Source organism: Gadus morhua, chromosome 23, assembly GCF_902167405.1.
Source record: "Gadus morhua chromosome 23, gadMor3.0, whole genome shotgun sequence".
NCBI lineage: Eukaryota > Metazoa > Chordata > Actinopteri > Gadiformes > Gadidae > Gadus > Gadus morhua.
In genome coordinates, this window is record NC_044070.1 from 2246327 (window position 1) to 2260142 (window position 13816).

At 43.3% G+C, this 13816-nt stretch overlaps 1 protein-coding gene across 1 annotated transcript; it reads left to right on the forward strand.

Annotated features, from left to right (window-relative positions):
- Positions 1-1370: 1370 nt before the first annotated feature.
- slc22a13b (solute carrier family 22 member 13b) lies at positions 1371-12613 on the forward strand. The gene is made up of 10 exons (XM_030348253.1): positions 1371-1819; positions 1997-2100; positions 8342-8496; positions 8710-8881; positions 8968-9088; positions 9229-9323; positions 9425-9639; positions 11351-11459; positions 11810-12004; positions 12127-12613. The coding sequence occupies exons 1-10, from the start codon at positions 1445-1447 to the stop codon at positions 12188-12190; spliced, it is 1605 nt and encodes a 534-aa protein (XP_030204113.1). The 5' UTR covers positions 1371-1444; the 3' UTR covers positions 12191-12613.
- Positions 12614-13816: the final 1203 nt, after the last annotated feature.

A 13816-nucleotide genomic window follows, 5' to 3' on the forward strand; every position in this document is an offset into this window, starting at 1 on the left:
TTTTTCCAATCCTGTCGCATCTTTTCGCCCTCCATCTTGTCTAGGATATTTCTTGATTTTCAGTTTTCTCAAAGTTTGACTGGAGTCCCTGCTCCCTGCCATATAGTGTACTTTTCTTTACTATACTTGCTCCATGACCCTTTTTTATTGCAGCTCGTTTTCCATTCTCCCTATAATCACTTGTTATCAGAACTCATTAGTTACATCATGCTGACAGCTGGACCTCGTCAAACTACACTTACTTGCAACAGCACACAAAACCACTGCACTACCCACTCTTGTGTTGTGCGCAACACTACAGGACGAAGCGTCCCCTTCTGGGGGACGCTTCGTCAGACAGCTCCGCGGTCTGTCAGCTGCCCCCTAACTTTGGAGTGCGCACGTATTGTGGCCATTATGGCAAATGCATCGAAACGGCAAAGAGCTAGCTGACATCGAGAGTTAGCGACTTTTCACATGTGGCTACATCCAGTTCTCTAAATAAGGTGCTTCCCTCAGGATATATACAACAACTGTAGCGCCTACCCACTAAAACAAAATCGAGCATCTTTAATGCTTATTAAGTGGGCGCTGCAAGCAGCGCTCAACTATTGTTGTTCTTAGGCTTTCTTCTTTCTTTCTTTCTTTATTATTCTCTACAAATTTTGGAACCCTACTCCTTCCACAATTTTTCACAGAGACTCCATTCTACTCTACTTAAAATGTTCATATTAGCTTGGTATCGCGCACTAGCATTTAATATTCTTTGCTTTTTAAGATATTCTTCTAAAAACATATTTATTTATTATTAAGTCAATAGGAGGGCAATAATTTATTAATAAGTCAATAGGAGGGCGGCGGCTGTCCTGATCTTAAATATACCAGTAATTGTCAGAACTGATGGAGCAATGTGTTTTCAGCAAGGCTCAGAATGAGTCATTTCAAGGTAAAAAGTGAAGTCATTGAACCTCTTGGTTCCCATGGTCAGCGCCAGGAAGCCCGATGACATTGCCGGTGCTAAGAAATATCTCACTTTGTTCCCTCCATCAATCACTACTTGATCACAGCTCATTTTACGTAGTGCACGTTGATACGCACCTAAAGTGAAAATTCTAAATCAATTATGAATCTATACCTAAGTTCCCGGAACGCGTAATCGTGTGGTCCTTGAAGAACATTTTCCGTTTTATTGTTGTTTCTCTTATCCTTAATGATATTCAGTTATCATTGCAGTTGAAGTTTATGAACCTTGCAGGTTTTGTTTATTATCTTTGCCTGTTTTCATTTGGGTAATAAAAACTCTTGAAAGACTTTGGACTCTCTCTCTCTCTCTCTCTCTCTCTCTCTCTCTCTCTCTCTCTCTCTCTCTCTCTCTCTCTCTCTCTAAGGCAGAGGAGCAGTGCTCTTTAGAAGGCTGCTCATAGGCTTCTAACTCATAAACACAGTCCTCCATCCTGGTACCATTATGAACGAGTTTGGACTTATCCTTGAGGAAATTGGGGGGTTTGGATTCTTCCAGAAACGCTTGTTGATAACATTATTCATTTTGAACACTAATCTTGGATTGGATGTGTTTCTTTCAATTTTTACTGGGATGAACTTCCCCCACCACTGCAACACGGACTGGATAATTGCCATTGGCCCTAACTTGACATCTGAAAAGCAGCTCAACCTCACCGTCCCCACAGGAGAAGATGGGAGGTATGAAAGCTGCACGATGTTCAAACCTGTGGACATGGATTTGGAAACAATTGAAGCATACGGGATTAATAGTACCACAAAATGCCATAACGGATGGGTTTACGATAAACCTGAAAGATCCTCCAGTTATGTAACAGAGGTAGGCCAAAGCAACTGAAAACGACACAATCTATTTTCTGTTTGTTTATAACTAATATGCCTTTGGCGAAAGGTTATTATTATTGCTATTATTTTAGTTTTTATAATCAACAACTATAGGACTTCCCTAGACCAAGAAATAGAGGATACATAATTTGTTTCCTTCTGTTTGGCCCAGTTTAATCTAGTGTGCGACAACAGTCTTTTAAATGAGGCAACACAGACCATCTACATGGCAGGTCTTTTGGTCGGAGCGCTGGTGTTTGGACCAATGGCCGACAGGTAGGTCTACAGAATCTCTTCACATCACGTACACAAATACTTAATTAAGGGATTGAAATTAGATTATGTTACAGTTACCTCTGCTCATAATAACAAAATGTGTCAGTAAACAGGGGTGGTTGGGAGTAAGGGAGGAGGCTATGCAGAGTCCTGGTGAACTCTGATCAAGTGAGTCTTGAGTCTTTTGCAGGAGCTGTTGAGTGACTCAGTGGTCCTGACATGGGCAGGGCGCTAGTTCCACCACTGTGGTGCCAGATCACTAAACAAATCAAAGTTGTTTTGTTGTTCGACCTTTGCTTGCTCGTAGCGATGGCGGTACCAGACATCCAGCTGAGGTTGTTGAGAGGATTGTTCGAGCTGGGGTGTTTGGTCTAAATAAAGCTTGGATGTAGGCAGCGGCAGTTCCATTGACCGCCTTGTAGGCCAGTACCATCTTCTTGAATCTGATGCGATCTACTACAGGGAGCCAGTGGAGGCTATGCTAAAGGAGGGTTACATTGGAGAATTTTGGTAGGTTGAACACAAGGTGAACTGCACTGTTCTGGATACACTGCAAAGGTTTGATCGCGGAGGCAGTGAGCTCAGCCATGAGTGAGTTGCAGTAGTCGAGGCGGGAGATGTCAAGCGCTTGGACCCGGAGCCGAGCTGTTTCTCTCATGAGGAAGGTCTGGATCCTGCAGATGTTGTAGGGAGCAAATCTAAAGGATCAGGCCACCGCTGTGATGTTTGCGTTGCAGCATAACGATTGTCCAGTACCACAGCAAGGTTTCAGCAGTCTGTGCTGGAGATACCGTGATGTCCTCAACAGTGACCAATACGATCATTTGAGGGCAATCTTTCCCTGGCACAAGGAGAAGCTCAGTCTTGCACAAGTAAATCTCCAAGTGATTAACAACTGCTTATGTCAGACAGATATTCTGAGATGCGTGTTGCAATGAGGGGGCTTTCAGAGGAGGAGAAAGAGAGGTATATCTGAGTGGCGTCAGTGTAGCAGTGATGATATTTGTGATGTGATTAGAGTCCAGGGATCTAGTATATAGGGAGAACAGAATGGGTCCCAGTACTGAGTCTTGAGGGACACTGGTGTTAAAAGTGCAGGGCTTGGACACGGAGTAGTGTAGGAGCCAGAATGAAAAGAACATTTTCTTTCATGTGGTATTTTGTGTTTCTCTGAGTCATCTCCCTATAGTAGCTGGACAATGCGTGTGACCTTGACGTCTATATAAGGGCGACGCTACCTGGGGGGCATGACTGGAGCAGAAAGACAGTCTTTGACCTAGTGCCAGAGAATCGAGCTGAATCCTATGATTATATTTGCAATCCTTATTTTGAATTACCTGCAGAACTTTTGAGTTTTGCATTTTCATTTAGTCTTATCTAACCACAGTGGTTAATTTAGGACAGGAGTTAACTGCAACAAATAGTTCCATGTGAACTGATAGGTGTCAGTAATGCCGAGTTCAGCGGGAGTGGTGAGGAGAATCTGGTTTTCCACTGTGTCGAACGACAGGTTAAGGAGAATCAGAACCGAAGAGAGGGACGAGGCTCACCGTGAGGAGGGCAATCTAGAAGCCTGACTGATAAGGGTTAAGCACATTGCTTTGTGAGAGATAGTAGGACAGTTGGTTAGAGATGGCAAGTTCCAGTGTTTTAGAAAGGATTGAAGGAAGTTTAGTCATTCCGGATGTCAGTGGTGTCAAGGGTGGGTTTCTTAATGAGCGGCTTGATTCTAGCAGTCTTAAAGGATGCTGAAATAAGGCCTGAAGTGATGGAGGAGTTATATTAGAGTGGGGAGGAATGGCAAAATGTTGCTTGGGACGGCCTGGATAAGGTAGAAGGGAATCAAGTAAAGGTGGCAGGCTGGGTGGTTAGACGTAACTATTCTGTTGACATCTTCGGAGTAGAGAGCAGAAAGTGGATAAAAATAGAGGATGGGATAGGGGAAAGGAGGATGCCGGCAGCAGTGAAAGAGGAGCTGATGTCTTTCACCTTCTTGGTAAAGTAGCTAACAAATTCCTCAGCTGTGAGGGAGCAAGGAGGGGTGAGGAGGGAAGAGAATGTCATGTTACTACATTAATCAGAAACTGACTTTGAGAACAGATGGCTTTATTTAATTAACTCCGTGAGCTAGTGACTCAAGCGTGGCTTTTCATTGTCTTATTCTAATGATACAGGTTGGTTAGTATACAATTAGTTACAAGGGGCGCACACCTAGTGGTTGGTGGTAAGATTTAACTTAATATTAATTGTATACTCTTATTACAGAGAATATGGAAAACGGTTTCCTGAGTTTGGAGACAGAGCAGTTTACTTTGGTGCTGTAGAAGGCAGATTTGGCTGTTGATTAGGGGTGTAACGGTATGAAAATTTAACCTCATTGTGATCAAATTATACCGGTTTTTGGTATTATCGCGGTCCTTTTAAAAGTGTGTTCAATATGTTCAGAAAGCACTACGGAAACTGAAATAGAGCAACTTTTAACATCGAAGGAACAAGGGTTAAGCGTGAAAACATCTTATTTGTCAGGAAACAGTAGTGCAGGTTTAATCAAAACTTTTCAAGAAAAATCTAAGAAACACCACTTTTAAAATGTAAAACTGTACACATGAACACTGTACAAGTAAAGTTTAAAAAAATACTGCATTGTGAATTTAAAATAAATAGCCACTAACAATCTATTAATAGTAATCAAATCCAGATGTTCAAGTATTGATGGCATTAAAATAAAAACAAAAACAATATGTAAACAAATCAATGGAACGGAAACTGATTGTATACTTATTCTCTCCATCATCAACAAATAAGATGCTGGTGATCCAGCATCATGTCTGTCTATATTCACTTGAGATTGAAAAGTAAAAATGTCAACATATTTACCTTGTCTGGTTTAAGGGAAACAATGTACCCACTGGCACTGAATAATCTCTCTGATGGAACACTGGTTGCTGGGATACACAAATGTTTTTTTGTAATCCTGGCATGATGAGGCAGCTCTGATTCATGGCCCCTCCACCACAACAGTGGATCATCCTTGGCTGGAATGGATGGCAGAGACATGTAGACCTTGACTTCCTCCTTCACTGAATCTCCTGGGGTGTCTGGAACTGAACCCTCTTCAGATCTCTGCTGCCTTGTTGAGTTGATTTTTTTTAGCAACCCAGCCAGGCCTTTCCCTTCTGATGCTACTGCTGGTGCTTTGTGGATCCTGCCTGACTTGTAAAGGTGTCAGCTTCAAGGCCTAATGGACACAGCTGTCAACTACATCATCCACAGGATCATATAAAAAGTTAGTTTTGTACCTGGGGTCAATGAAACAAGCCATCTGCATGACATCCTTTGCTTTCTCTGTGTACTGCTTATTTAGGTCTTCTCTCATTACCTGTTTTCCTCTGCTTGGTCAGGGGCCGGCCGGATCCTCAACATTTTCCTCCAGGACATCACCAGTGATGTGGTCAAGAACTGGCTTAATGGCTGATAAAGTGACTCATGTCTCTGAGCCGAGTGCATCTGTAAATTTTCTCAGAGGTTCAAGGAGCTGGCAGAATTGCTCCATAACAACTATGTCACCATCCTTGGGCATCAGATGCCAAACTCCCCTTTCTGCAGCCAGTGATGCACAGACTGCCAGTGTTTCACAGCCTGCTGCTGGCTGAGGAAACGATCAAGCATCTTGTATGTAGATCCCAATCTGGTCACGACATCATGGATGAGAGCCTTCTGTGGCAAGTTGAGGGCAGCTTGCATTTCTGTCAGTCCTCTCTTTCTCTTCCAGCTCCGTGAGAAGCCCTGGACCAGGTGACGACAGGCCCTGATTGCTGTTTCAACTCTCAGAATTTTCAGAGCCTTTGAGATGGCCAGATTCAAATTGTGACCGAAGCATCCAAGCCACAGATCTGGAAATTGTTCAAAGGCCTTGATCATAATCGTTGCATTATCTGTCGTTATGGAGACCAGATCTGTCTTGTTTATCTCACACTCTATTTTCAAAAAACTCTGTAATATTTTGAATATCTTCTGGAAAAAATTGGGTTTCTAAGCAGTGTGATTCCAGTTGCCAGTCTGGGGAGAGATAATGAATTGTAAAGCTGATGTATGGTAGACCACCCCCTCTTTCACTGGTCCAGAGGTCAGTAGTTGCAGCAAAGAATTCACCGTGAGCCAAACTTTTCTTAAGATCAGCTTTGACTATGTTGTACATCTTTGGTATTTCAGTCTTAGAAAAATAATTGCGTGAAGGCACTTTGTAAAGAGGCACGGCAACCTTCATCATCCTTAGAAAGCCAGGCCTCTCAACCATCTGGAAAGGCTGCAGTCAGATCTTACATTTACATTTACATTTAGGGCATTTAGCAGACGCTTTTATTCAAAGCGACTTACAATAAGTACATTTGTCATAAGAAGTGCATCAATATATCGCTGTCGGTACAGAAAGGATGTTCATAGAACCAAGTGCAAGTACCACAATCGCTAGGCTAATCAATTCCCGTGTTACAGCCATGATAGCAGCAGTTGCTACACAGTTAAGTGCTCTAATACAATACAGTGCAATACAATACAATGCAATACAATGGTGGCCAGAAGGGGGGGGGGGGTGGCTATGCAGTGTCGAGGTGGACTCTCAACAGGTGAGTCTTGAGTCACCTGTTCAGATCTTCAGATCTTGAGCATTTATGGATGCAGGCGCATAAGCAGACTTTTTTTGTAATCCTTGCTCAAGTGTCTGTGTCACGGATGAACCAGTAGCAGTACTTTGTTGCCTCACTCTCTGTCCTCTCTGTAAAAAAAAAAGAATAAGCATGTCATTATTGTTATTAATTATTATCATCATTAGGCTACTATTCATGTCAATATATATACAATTTTGCCTATAGTTTTTTTTATTGCTAAATCAAAATAAAACGATCGGCTAGAAATTCATCATCTTACAGGGCAAACATGTTCCATGTTTTCAAAGACACGTGGTTCAGACCGCCACCGTGGCTTAGTATATTTAAGCTATCCAACTTCGCTAGAATTTAACCATTTACTAAACTTGGACAAATGTGTTAATTAAATGCATGCAATAAAATACTGTAATCTACTACTGTTTAATAAACGTGGGCATCCGTCTAGCTCTTAAGCTAAGGTTAAAAAATAGTGTCCTGATTAGCGCCACACTCCACCACTGAGTTTATTTGAAATGAAAACGGTAATTGTTATCGCCAACATTTGTATCGGGGTATACCGTTACATCGCTACTGTTGACACCTTGGAGGTAAATTCTGAGAGGAGGAGAAGGTAGTGAGAGAGTTCAACACTGGACTCTGATCTCTTCTATTTCCTTTCAGCTGCCCGTAACTCTGCTCTATGATCTGGGTAACTGCAACAGTGTGAGGTTCGAATGCACATCTGGTCAAGTGTTACCGGGGAAGGATCACCTTGGCAAGATTAGGGGTTCAGTCCCTCCCCCTCGCCCTGATGGGTTGTGTGTGTAACAAAAATTTGGGGGTTGAGGGGCCGGCTGGAGTTGCAGTTTCCTCAGGGGTGATCCTAGTCTCTGTAAGGGCTAGGAAGTGGAGAGTCATGAGGGATGTGTTGGCCGAAATGGAGTCTGCCTTTATAACATCTGATTGGCAGTTCCAGAGTCCCCCCATCACTTCAATGTCATTGTAGGTAGAGAACGGTGGGTAGCACAGATTGGATCGATAGCAGTGCCGAGCATAGGGTCCTAGGTGGCGTCTTCTCTGGTTAGATATACTGACGTTGATGAGGTACGGCACATAGCTACAATGGGTGGGAGGAGAAATAGTTGCTGGTTTTCCTCGAGGGATTCCCGCACACAGGCGCACAAAAAGTTCAGATTCAGACCTACTGCTGAGTCAGCAGTGCTGATCAAGGTGGCCAGAGCCCCTGTGTCTTTGTTTGACCCAGTTTTCCTTGAAGGGGCCTGACATTAGAGCTGACGCAAAAGTGCAAAACCAAGCTAAGGCAGACTTAGCTCGGCCCTACAATCAATTCTATTGTCCACACCTGGTGATCAAAATGAGCTTGAACGACCACTTACTAACAACAGATAGTTAGAATTAGCACTTATAAAAGTATTAAAATATAGTACAAATCATCCATCAGTTTGAAAATGTATTATAGGCCTCTTATCCAAACGGTTAGTCTGCAGTTAGTTGCAATTTAATGCAGCATATTACATTTGTCCCTTGTTCTATTTTGTTGAAGCGATCTCCATGATGGTCCTCCTGTATTGCAGGCTTGGCCGTCGGTTTGTGGTCCTCCTCTCCATGTGTCTCCAGCTCCTGTTTGGTGTTGGCTCTGCCTTTGCTCCACACATCTATGTGTACATGGCTTTTCGGTTTGTAGTTGCTACCGCAGCATCAGGGATTTTAATTAATGCATTTGTATTAGGTGAGTAACTTTTTACAATTAATTTGTGTTGTCTTGTTAGAAGAAGCTGGTGTAAGTGTTTTCTTTGTTCTCATGCCCTGTGTCTCCCCCTGTTGCATGTGTATTTTACAGGTATTTTCTGCCAGTTACTAAATGACTTAACTTTCATAAAAATCAAGTGAAAACAATTATTGTTTTCTGATGGGTGATTTTGATCATGTTTCCACTCTAAAGGGGCAGAGTGGACCAGTACCTCTAAAAGGGCCTTCGTCACAATCTCTGCACACACTTTTTTTGCTGTCGGACAGTTGGTGATGGCAGGCGTTGCCTACTTTATCCGTGATTGGAGGATTCTGCACCTAGTGTTCTCAGTCCCTCTGGTCCTGGCACTTCCAGCCGTATACTGGTCTGTTCACTCTTCTGTACTTCAACGTAACCCTAAGCCTTGTGTGCTTTAATGATCGGTCATGTTTGACCTGTGTGACGTTCCAGGCTCCTGCCTGAATCCGCCCGATGGCTCATGACCCAGGGAAGGATGAAGGAGGCATGTAAAGAGGTCCTGGTGGCAGCCAGGGTGAATGGAAGAACAATCTCTGAAGCCATGCTCAGCCAGGTGAGTTACCTATTGAAGGGAAGCCACACTTCTCCCTCCTCCAATAGAAAACACATTCAAAATCCAAAATCACCATGACCTGCAAAACCCTTTTTATTTTTTTTAATCACTTAACTTTTGTTTAATACCTTTTGTCTTAGTTGGAGTCTGAGAACACATCAAAAACTGGAAGCATGCCGGACTTGTTTAGGGTGTCTTATTTAAGGAAACGTGTTCTCATCATGAACTCTTTGTGGTGAGTATTGCTACTGCTTAGTACTGCTCCTTAAGTTTCTTCAAAATGATTGATTAACATTGATTAAGATTGCTAACACTTTTACGATGTCCTGTCTATAGGTTCGCAACAAGTGTGGTTTACTTTGGAGTCAGCCTAAATGTTGAAAATTTTGGCTTGGATATCTACCTCACTCAGTTCATATTTGGCCTTGTAGAAGTCCCTGCACGCATGGGCAGTATTTTATTCCTTGAGTACTTTGGGAGGAGAAAAAGTCAAGCAGCAGCCTTGTTCGGGGCCGGCACTGCTTGCCTTGTGATCCTTGCTATTCCAAAGGGTAACTATAATAGTTAGTTATAATAGCGTTTACCTTTTGCAGGATGTCATCCAACTAGAAATACATTTCTATCCCTACTGACTGCCAGAGGCAGTGCCTTAGCACTGGATGTATCCCCCACAAGTGCAGGTCGAGAGAAGATGTCAGACCGGAGAAACGGCTGGCTTCGGCATCAGAGTGTTCCCTGCTCGTAGGCCGTAAGGTAGCCCGTTTGGCACAGAGCTGAGGTATTGTTTCGTCCTACGACCGATACGGTTGGCTTGGTAGAGGGTTTCTCTACAGACCGGATAAAAAGCTGGCTTCGGTAAGAGTGTTCCCTGCTTAGATACCATAATGTAGCCGGCTCGGAACAGAGCCAAGAGATGAATGCGCTCATAGACCAATAGTACGGTTAGGGTCAGGAGATTGTTCCTTGAAATTGTATCGAGTGATGTACATGCAGTTCACCTATTAATAAATATGTAAATATAAATAATTTCTTAAATATCTAATAAAATATAATAAAAAGGGTTTGAAAGGGTAAGATTGCTGATTAAGAAAGTTATCCTATCCTAAAAATCATATCATATCGTCATATTTGAATTCCTCATAACAAACTTTTAATATTGTGACCCCAATGTTACCCGCCCTACCGATGGAGGCCAAGGGCCTTCGCGTTCTTCCTTATCTTGGCGGCTTGCTTGTCTGTGCCCGGATCAGGGAGAGGGCAGTCCACGATAGAGTAAGTCACGTGGGGTAGTTGACCCCAGCAGTTGACAGGGGTCCCTGTCAACTACAGCAAGAGCTCCCTCTCACCCAACCAATCTGACCGTGGTGTTCATTTAGATGGGATTCGACTCCCGGCAGATGATTGCCTCCCCGTTGTTGCGCCGGGTAGATGCCGATGCCAATGCCAATCTAGGCCTCACACTGGCGGCATAGGATCCCACACCCCTGCCGGGCGATGGGGATGAAAGGGCAATACTATTCTGACCAGTGCAGGCACTCTGATGGAATATGGAGGCAATGTCTGGCTTTCGGCAGTCTGAAAGCCTCTTTGCCGGCTATGGCGGACTCAGGAGGGGCCAGACCTTGTCCAAGCAGGGGCTGGCCAACTGGATTTTGGAAGCCATCCCTGAGGCATAAAAGACCAAGGGCCTGCCCGTGCCCTTTAAGGTTAAATATCATTCCACCATCTGTGTCTCCGGGCGGCATTGAGGGGTGTACCCTTAGAGGACATATGAGTGGCGGTGACCTGGGCTTCGCCATGCACCTGCCTGGTTCTACAGGGTCAATGTAGCTGCCCCCACGCTGTTGCGGCAGCTGTCCTGCCTAGGCCAGCAGCCTGCACTCAATGAGATGGGTGTAAGAATCCTCTTGACTTCGTTGGTATATGTCATCCAGTGCTAAAGCACTGCCTCTGACAGTCAGTAGGAATGAAATGGAACGAGAGTTACCCATGTAACTACTGTTCTATGAATTCCGGATGAATGCCAGAGTTTTCTGTCACTGTTCTCTGAAAATGTTCAGGATGACTTTTATGCTATTTGGCGGATAGCGCCCTACGTCACTCAGGGTCACAACGTCACTACTTTGGTATACACACTCGAGCTGCACATGCGAAGAGGGAGACATCTATTGCTAAAGCACTGCCTCTGGAACTCAGTAGGAATTCATGGAACTTAGTTACAGGCGTGACTCTCAATTTATAAAATTATTCTATGACCCATAGACCTTCCTGTGGTTGTGACGGTCATCGCTGTACTTGGGAAGTATGCTGCTACATCTTCCTTTACTATGCTCTATGTGTTCACTGCAGAGCTGTACCCCACTATCCTCAGGTAAACCGCCTAAAGTCCTCCGAAACTATGAAAAATAAGATATAACTTCCATCACTTTTTTCCACATTTCTGAAAGATTATCAGGCAGAGAAGAAAACATTAGAAGGATTTTTTGGTTGCATCATTTGAAGTTTAAGACATGCATCTGAGGTCAATTCAGTCCCCAAAGTTGTCTTGATGTCATGAATACCTTTTTATAACAATGTGGATATAAATGGGCATATAGGCATCCCAATTGTGTGATTGGTTGAACATTTTCTAACATAGAGTTGTTGGCGAAGACATGCAGAAAGATTCCCAATCTTTTTAAGATGATAGATGTTTACAGGCGATTTGTTTAATGGTTCTAGGCAGAGTGGGGTAGGGCTGAACTCCACGTGTGCTCGTATCGGGGGCATCCTAGCCCCTCTCATCAGGCTGCTAGATGTGTACCACTCTGCCATCCCTATGGTGTTGTATGGCACCATTCCCCTCATAGGCGGGATCCTCTGCTTTCTACTGCCAGAGACCCTCAACACAGAACTTCAGGACCACACCCAACAAAGGTCAGGACACGGATGGTAGTCTTAAAAAGTGTAGTTTCTATGGATTTATTGACAAAAATGTTTGAATGGTTTGCTTTATGCTTCTGTGTTTTTCATTTTTTTGTAATTTTTTTTACTTTCAGAAACAAAAAGGATGCTGATGCTGAATGTCATGATAAACCATCAACTGGAAGCACAAAGTTCTAAATGATTTCCCAATCTGTTAATCTGTTGTATGATTGTACTTAAATCATACTTAATAAAGGTAATAGTGGCTAATGCCAGCCACCAAGCTAATGCAGTGTTTCCCACACATATACATATACTTGCCGCCAGGGGCGGAAGGTGTATAGGGGCGATTTGGGCGACGCACTACAAACTGGGAGAAATAGAATTTGTTAGAAAAAAAATCCTCTCACAGCAAAAGTAGTTTTCAGTGTTCTAGACATATTATCTGTCATTGTCCAATCAGAATCGTCAGATTCAAGTCGCGTTTCAAATGGTCCCGCCTCTCTGGGCGAATTCATGGCCATTTCTCAATTCCTAGTACGCGTACTACCAGAGAATGTCTAATATGAGGAGAACTGGCACTCGCGGGTTAGTTCCGGTTTTCTGGACTGGTTGCAGTAATAATCTTTGACCACGCGGGGCGCTCGTAGGCGAGTCCAGAATGAATGGGAGCCAACGGGGTTTTATCCTCAGAATCCACTTTTCTCACGATGTAATTTTTTGTCAAGTAATTTTAAAGTTGCTATCAAAGGGTGGGGCTAAGATAATAAACTCAGCTGAATATTGCATTTTTTAAGGTCACGTATCTGTTCTAAAAAGGCGTTAAAAACATGCGATGACGTCACACACTGTAATACTGTCAGAGGTACTGCTTTACGGCAGTTTCTAAAGCACTTCCCTTGTCCCGCAACGATAACACCAGCTGTTGGAGGTAAGGCTTTTTTTTTGCCCTAGTTACAGAGTTTTAGTGAGCTAATGTAAAAAAAAGAAATGCGCGAATGTTTTACATATGTAGGCCTATGTTACTTACAGAGTGTTTTTTCTAATCCTCACTAGTGCCGATGATAAAGCTTTTTTTTTTTATAACGATTATGAGCCATTTCTTTCTCCTAAAATAGAAACCTGGATTAGAATCATAATTTTAAGACTGCATCAATTTAGTTTACATCAGTAAACAATCTGCTAGAGAGCAGTGCCTACCATGTATATAACACATTGAACATTGAACACAAGAAATGGAAGAAATTCCATTTATGCCCATGTACTTTCAACATACATGCTATCTAAAAAATAAAAGGACCTGCAGGAAAATATAAATACAGTACTCAAAAATTGAGTTAACACGTTTCTGATTGCGCTTCAGCTTCAGATGCCGTAAGAGGGGTCTCTGGTCGTAATCAGTCGCAAGTCCGTCCCTGACCAATCAGCATTCATTAGCAGAATGCTAGCGTATATGGCCAACAACGGCCCAAACTGTAAGAAATCGAAAGGACATAAGTACTCACTCATTTGACTTTTGAACCATAATCTATATTGAACTTGCGGAATCTACAATAAAATTTGCGATATTTCAACGACAAGCAGGTGAAAGAGGCATAATTAGCCGTTTAGCCCCATAGACTGCCATTCAATCTGGACTCGCCCGCGATCACCCCCAGTGGATGTCTCATGGAACTACAACCAAAATCGGTACAATGGGGCGTATAGGGAGTGCCCAGGCTCTTCGTAGACGGGCTCTGGTACTACGTAGGCTATTCGCGGACTTGGAAGTTCGTACTTGGCAAGTCCGGACTTCAAGCAAACACTTCCGAGGACGGGAGTACG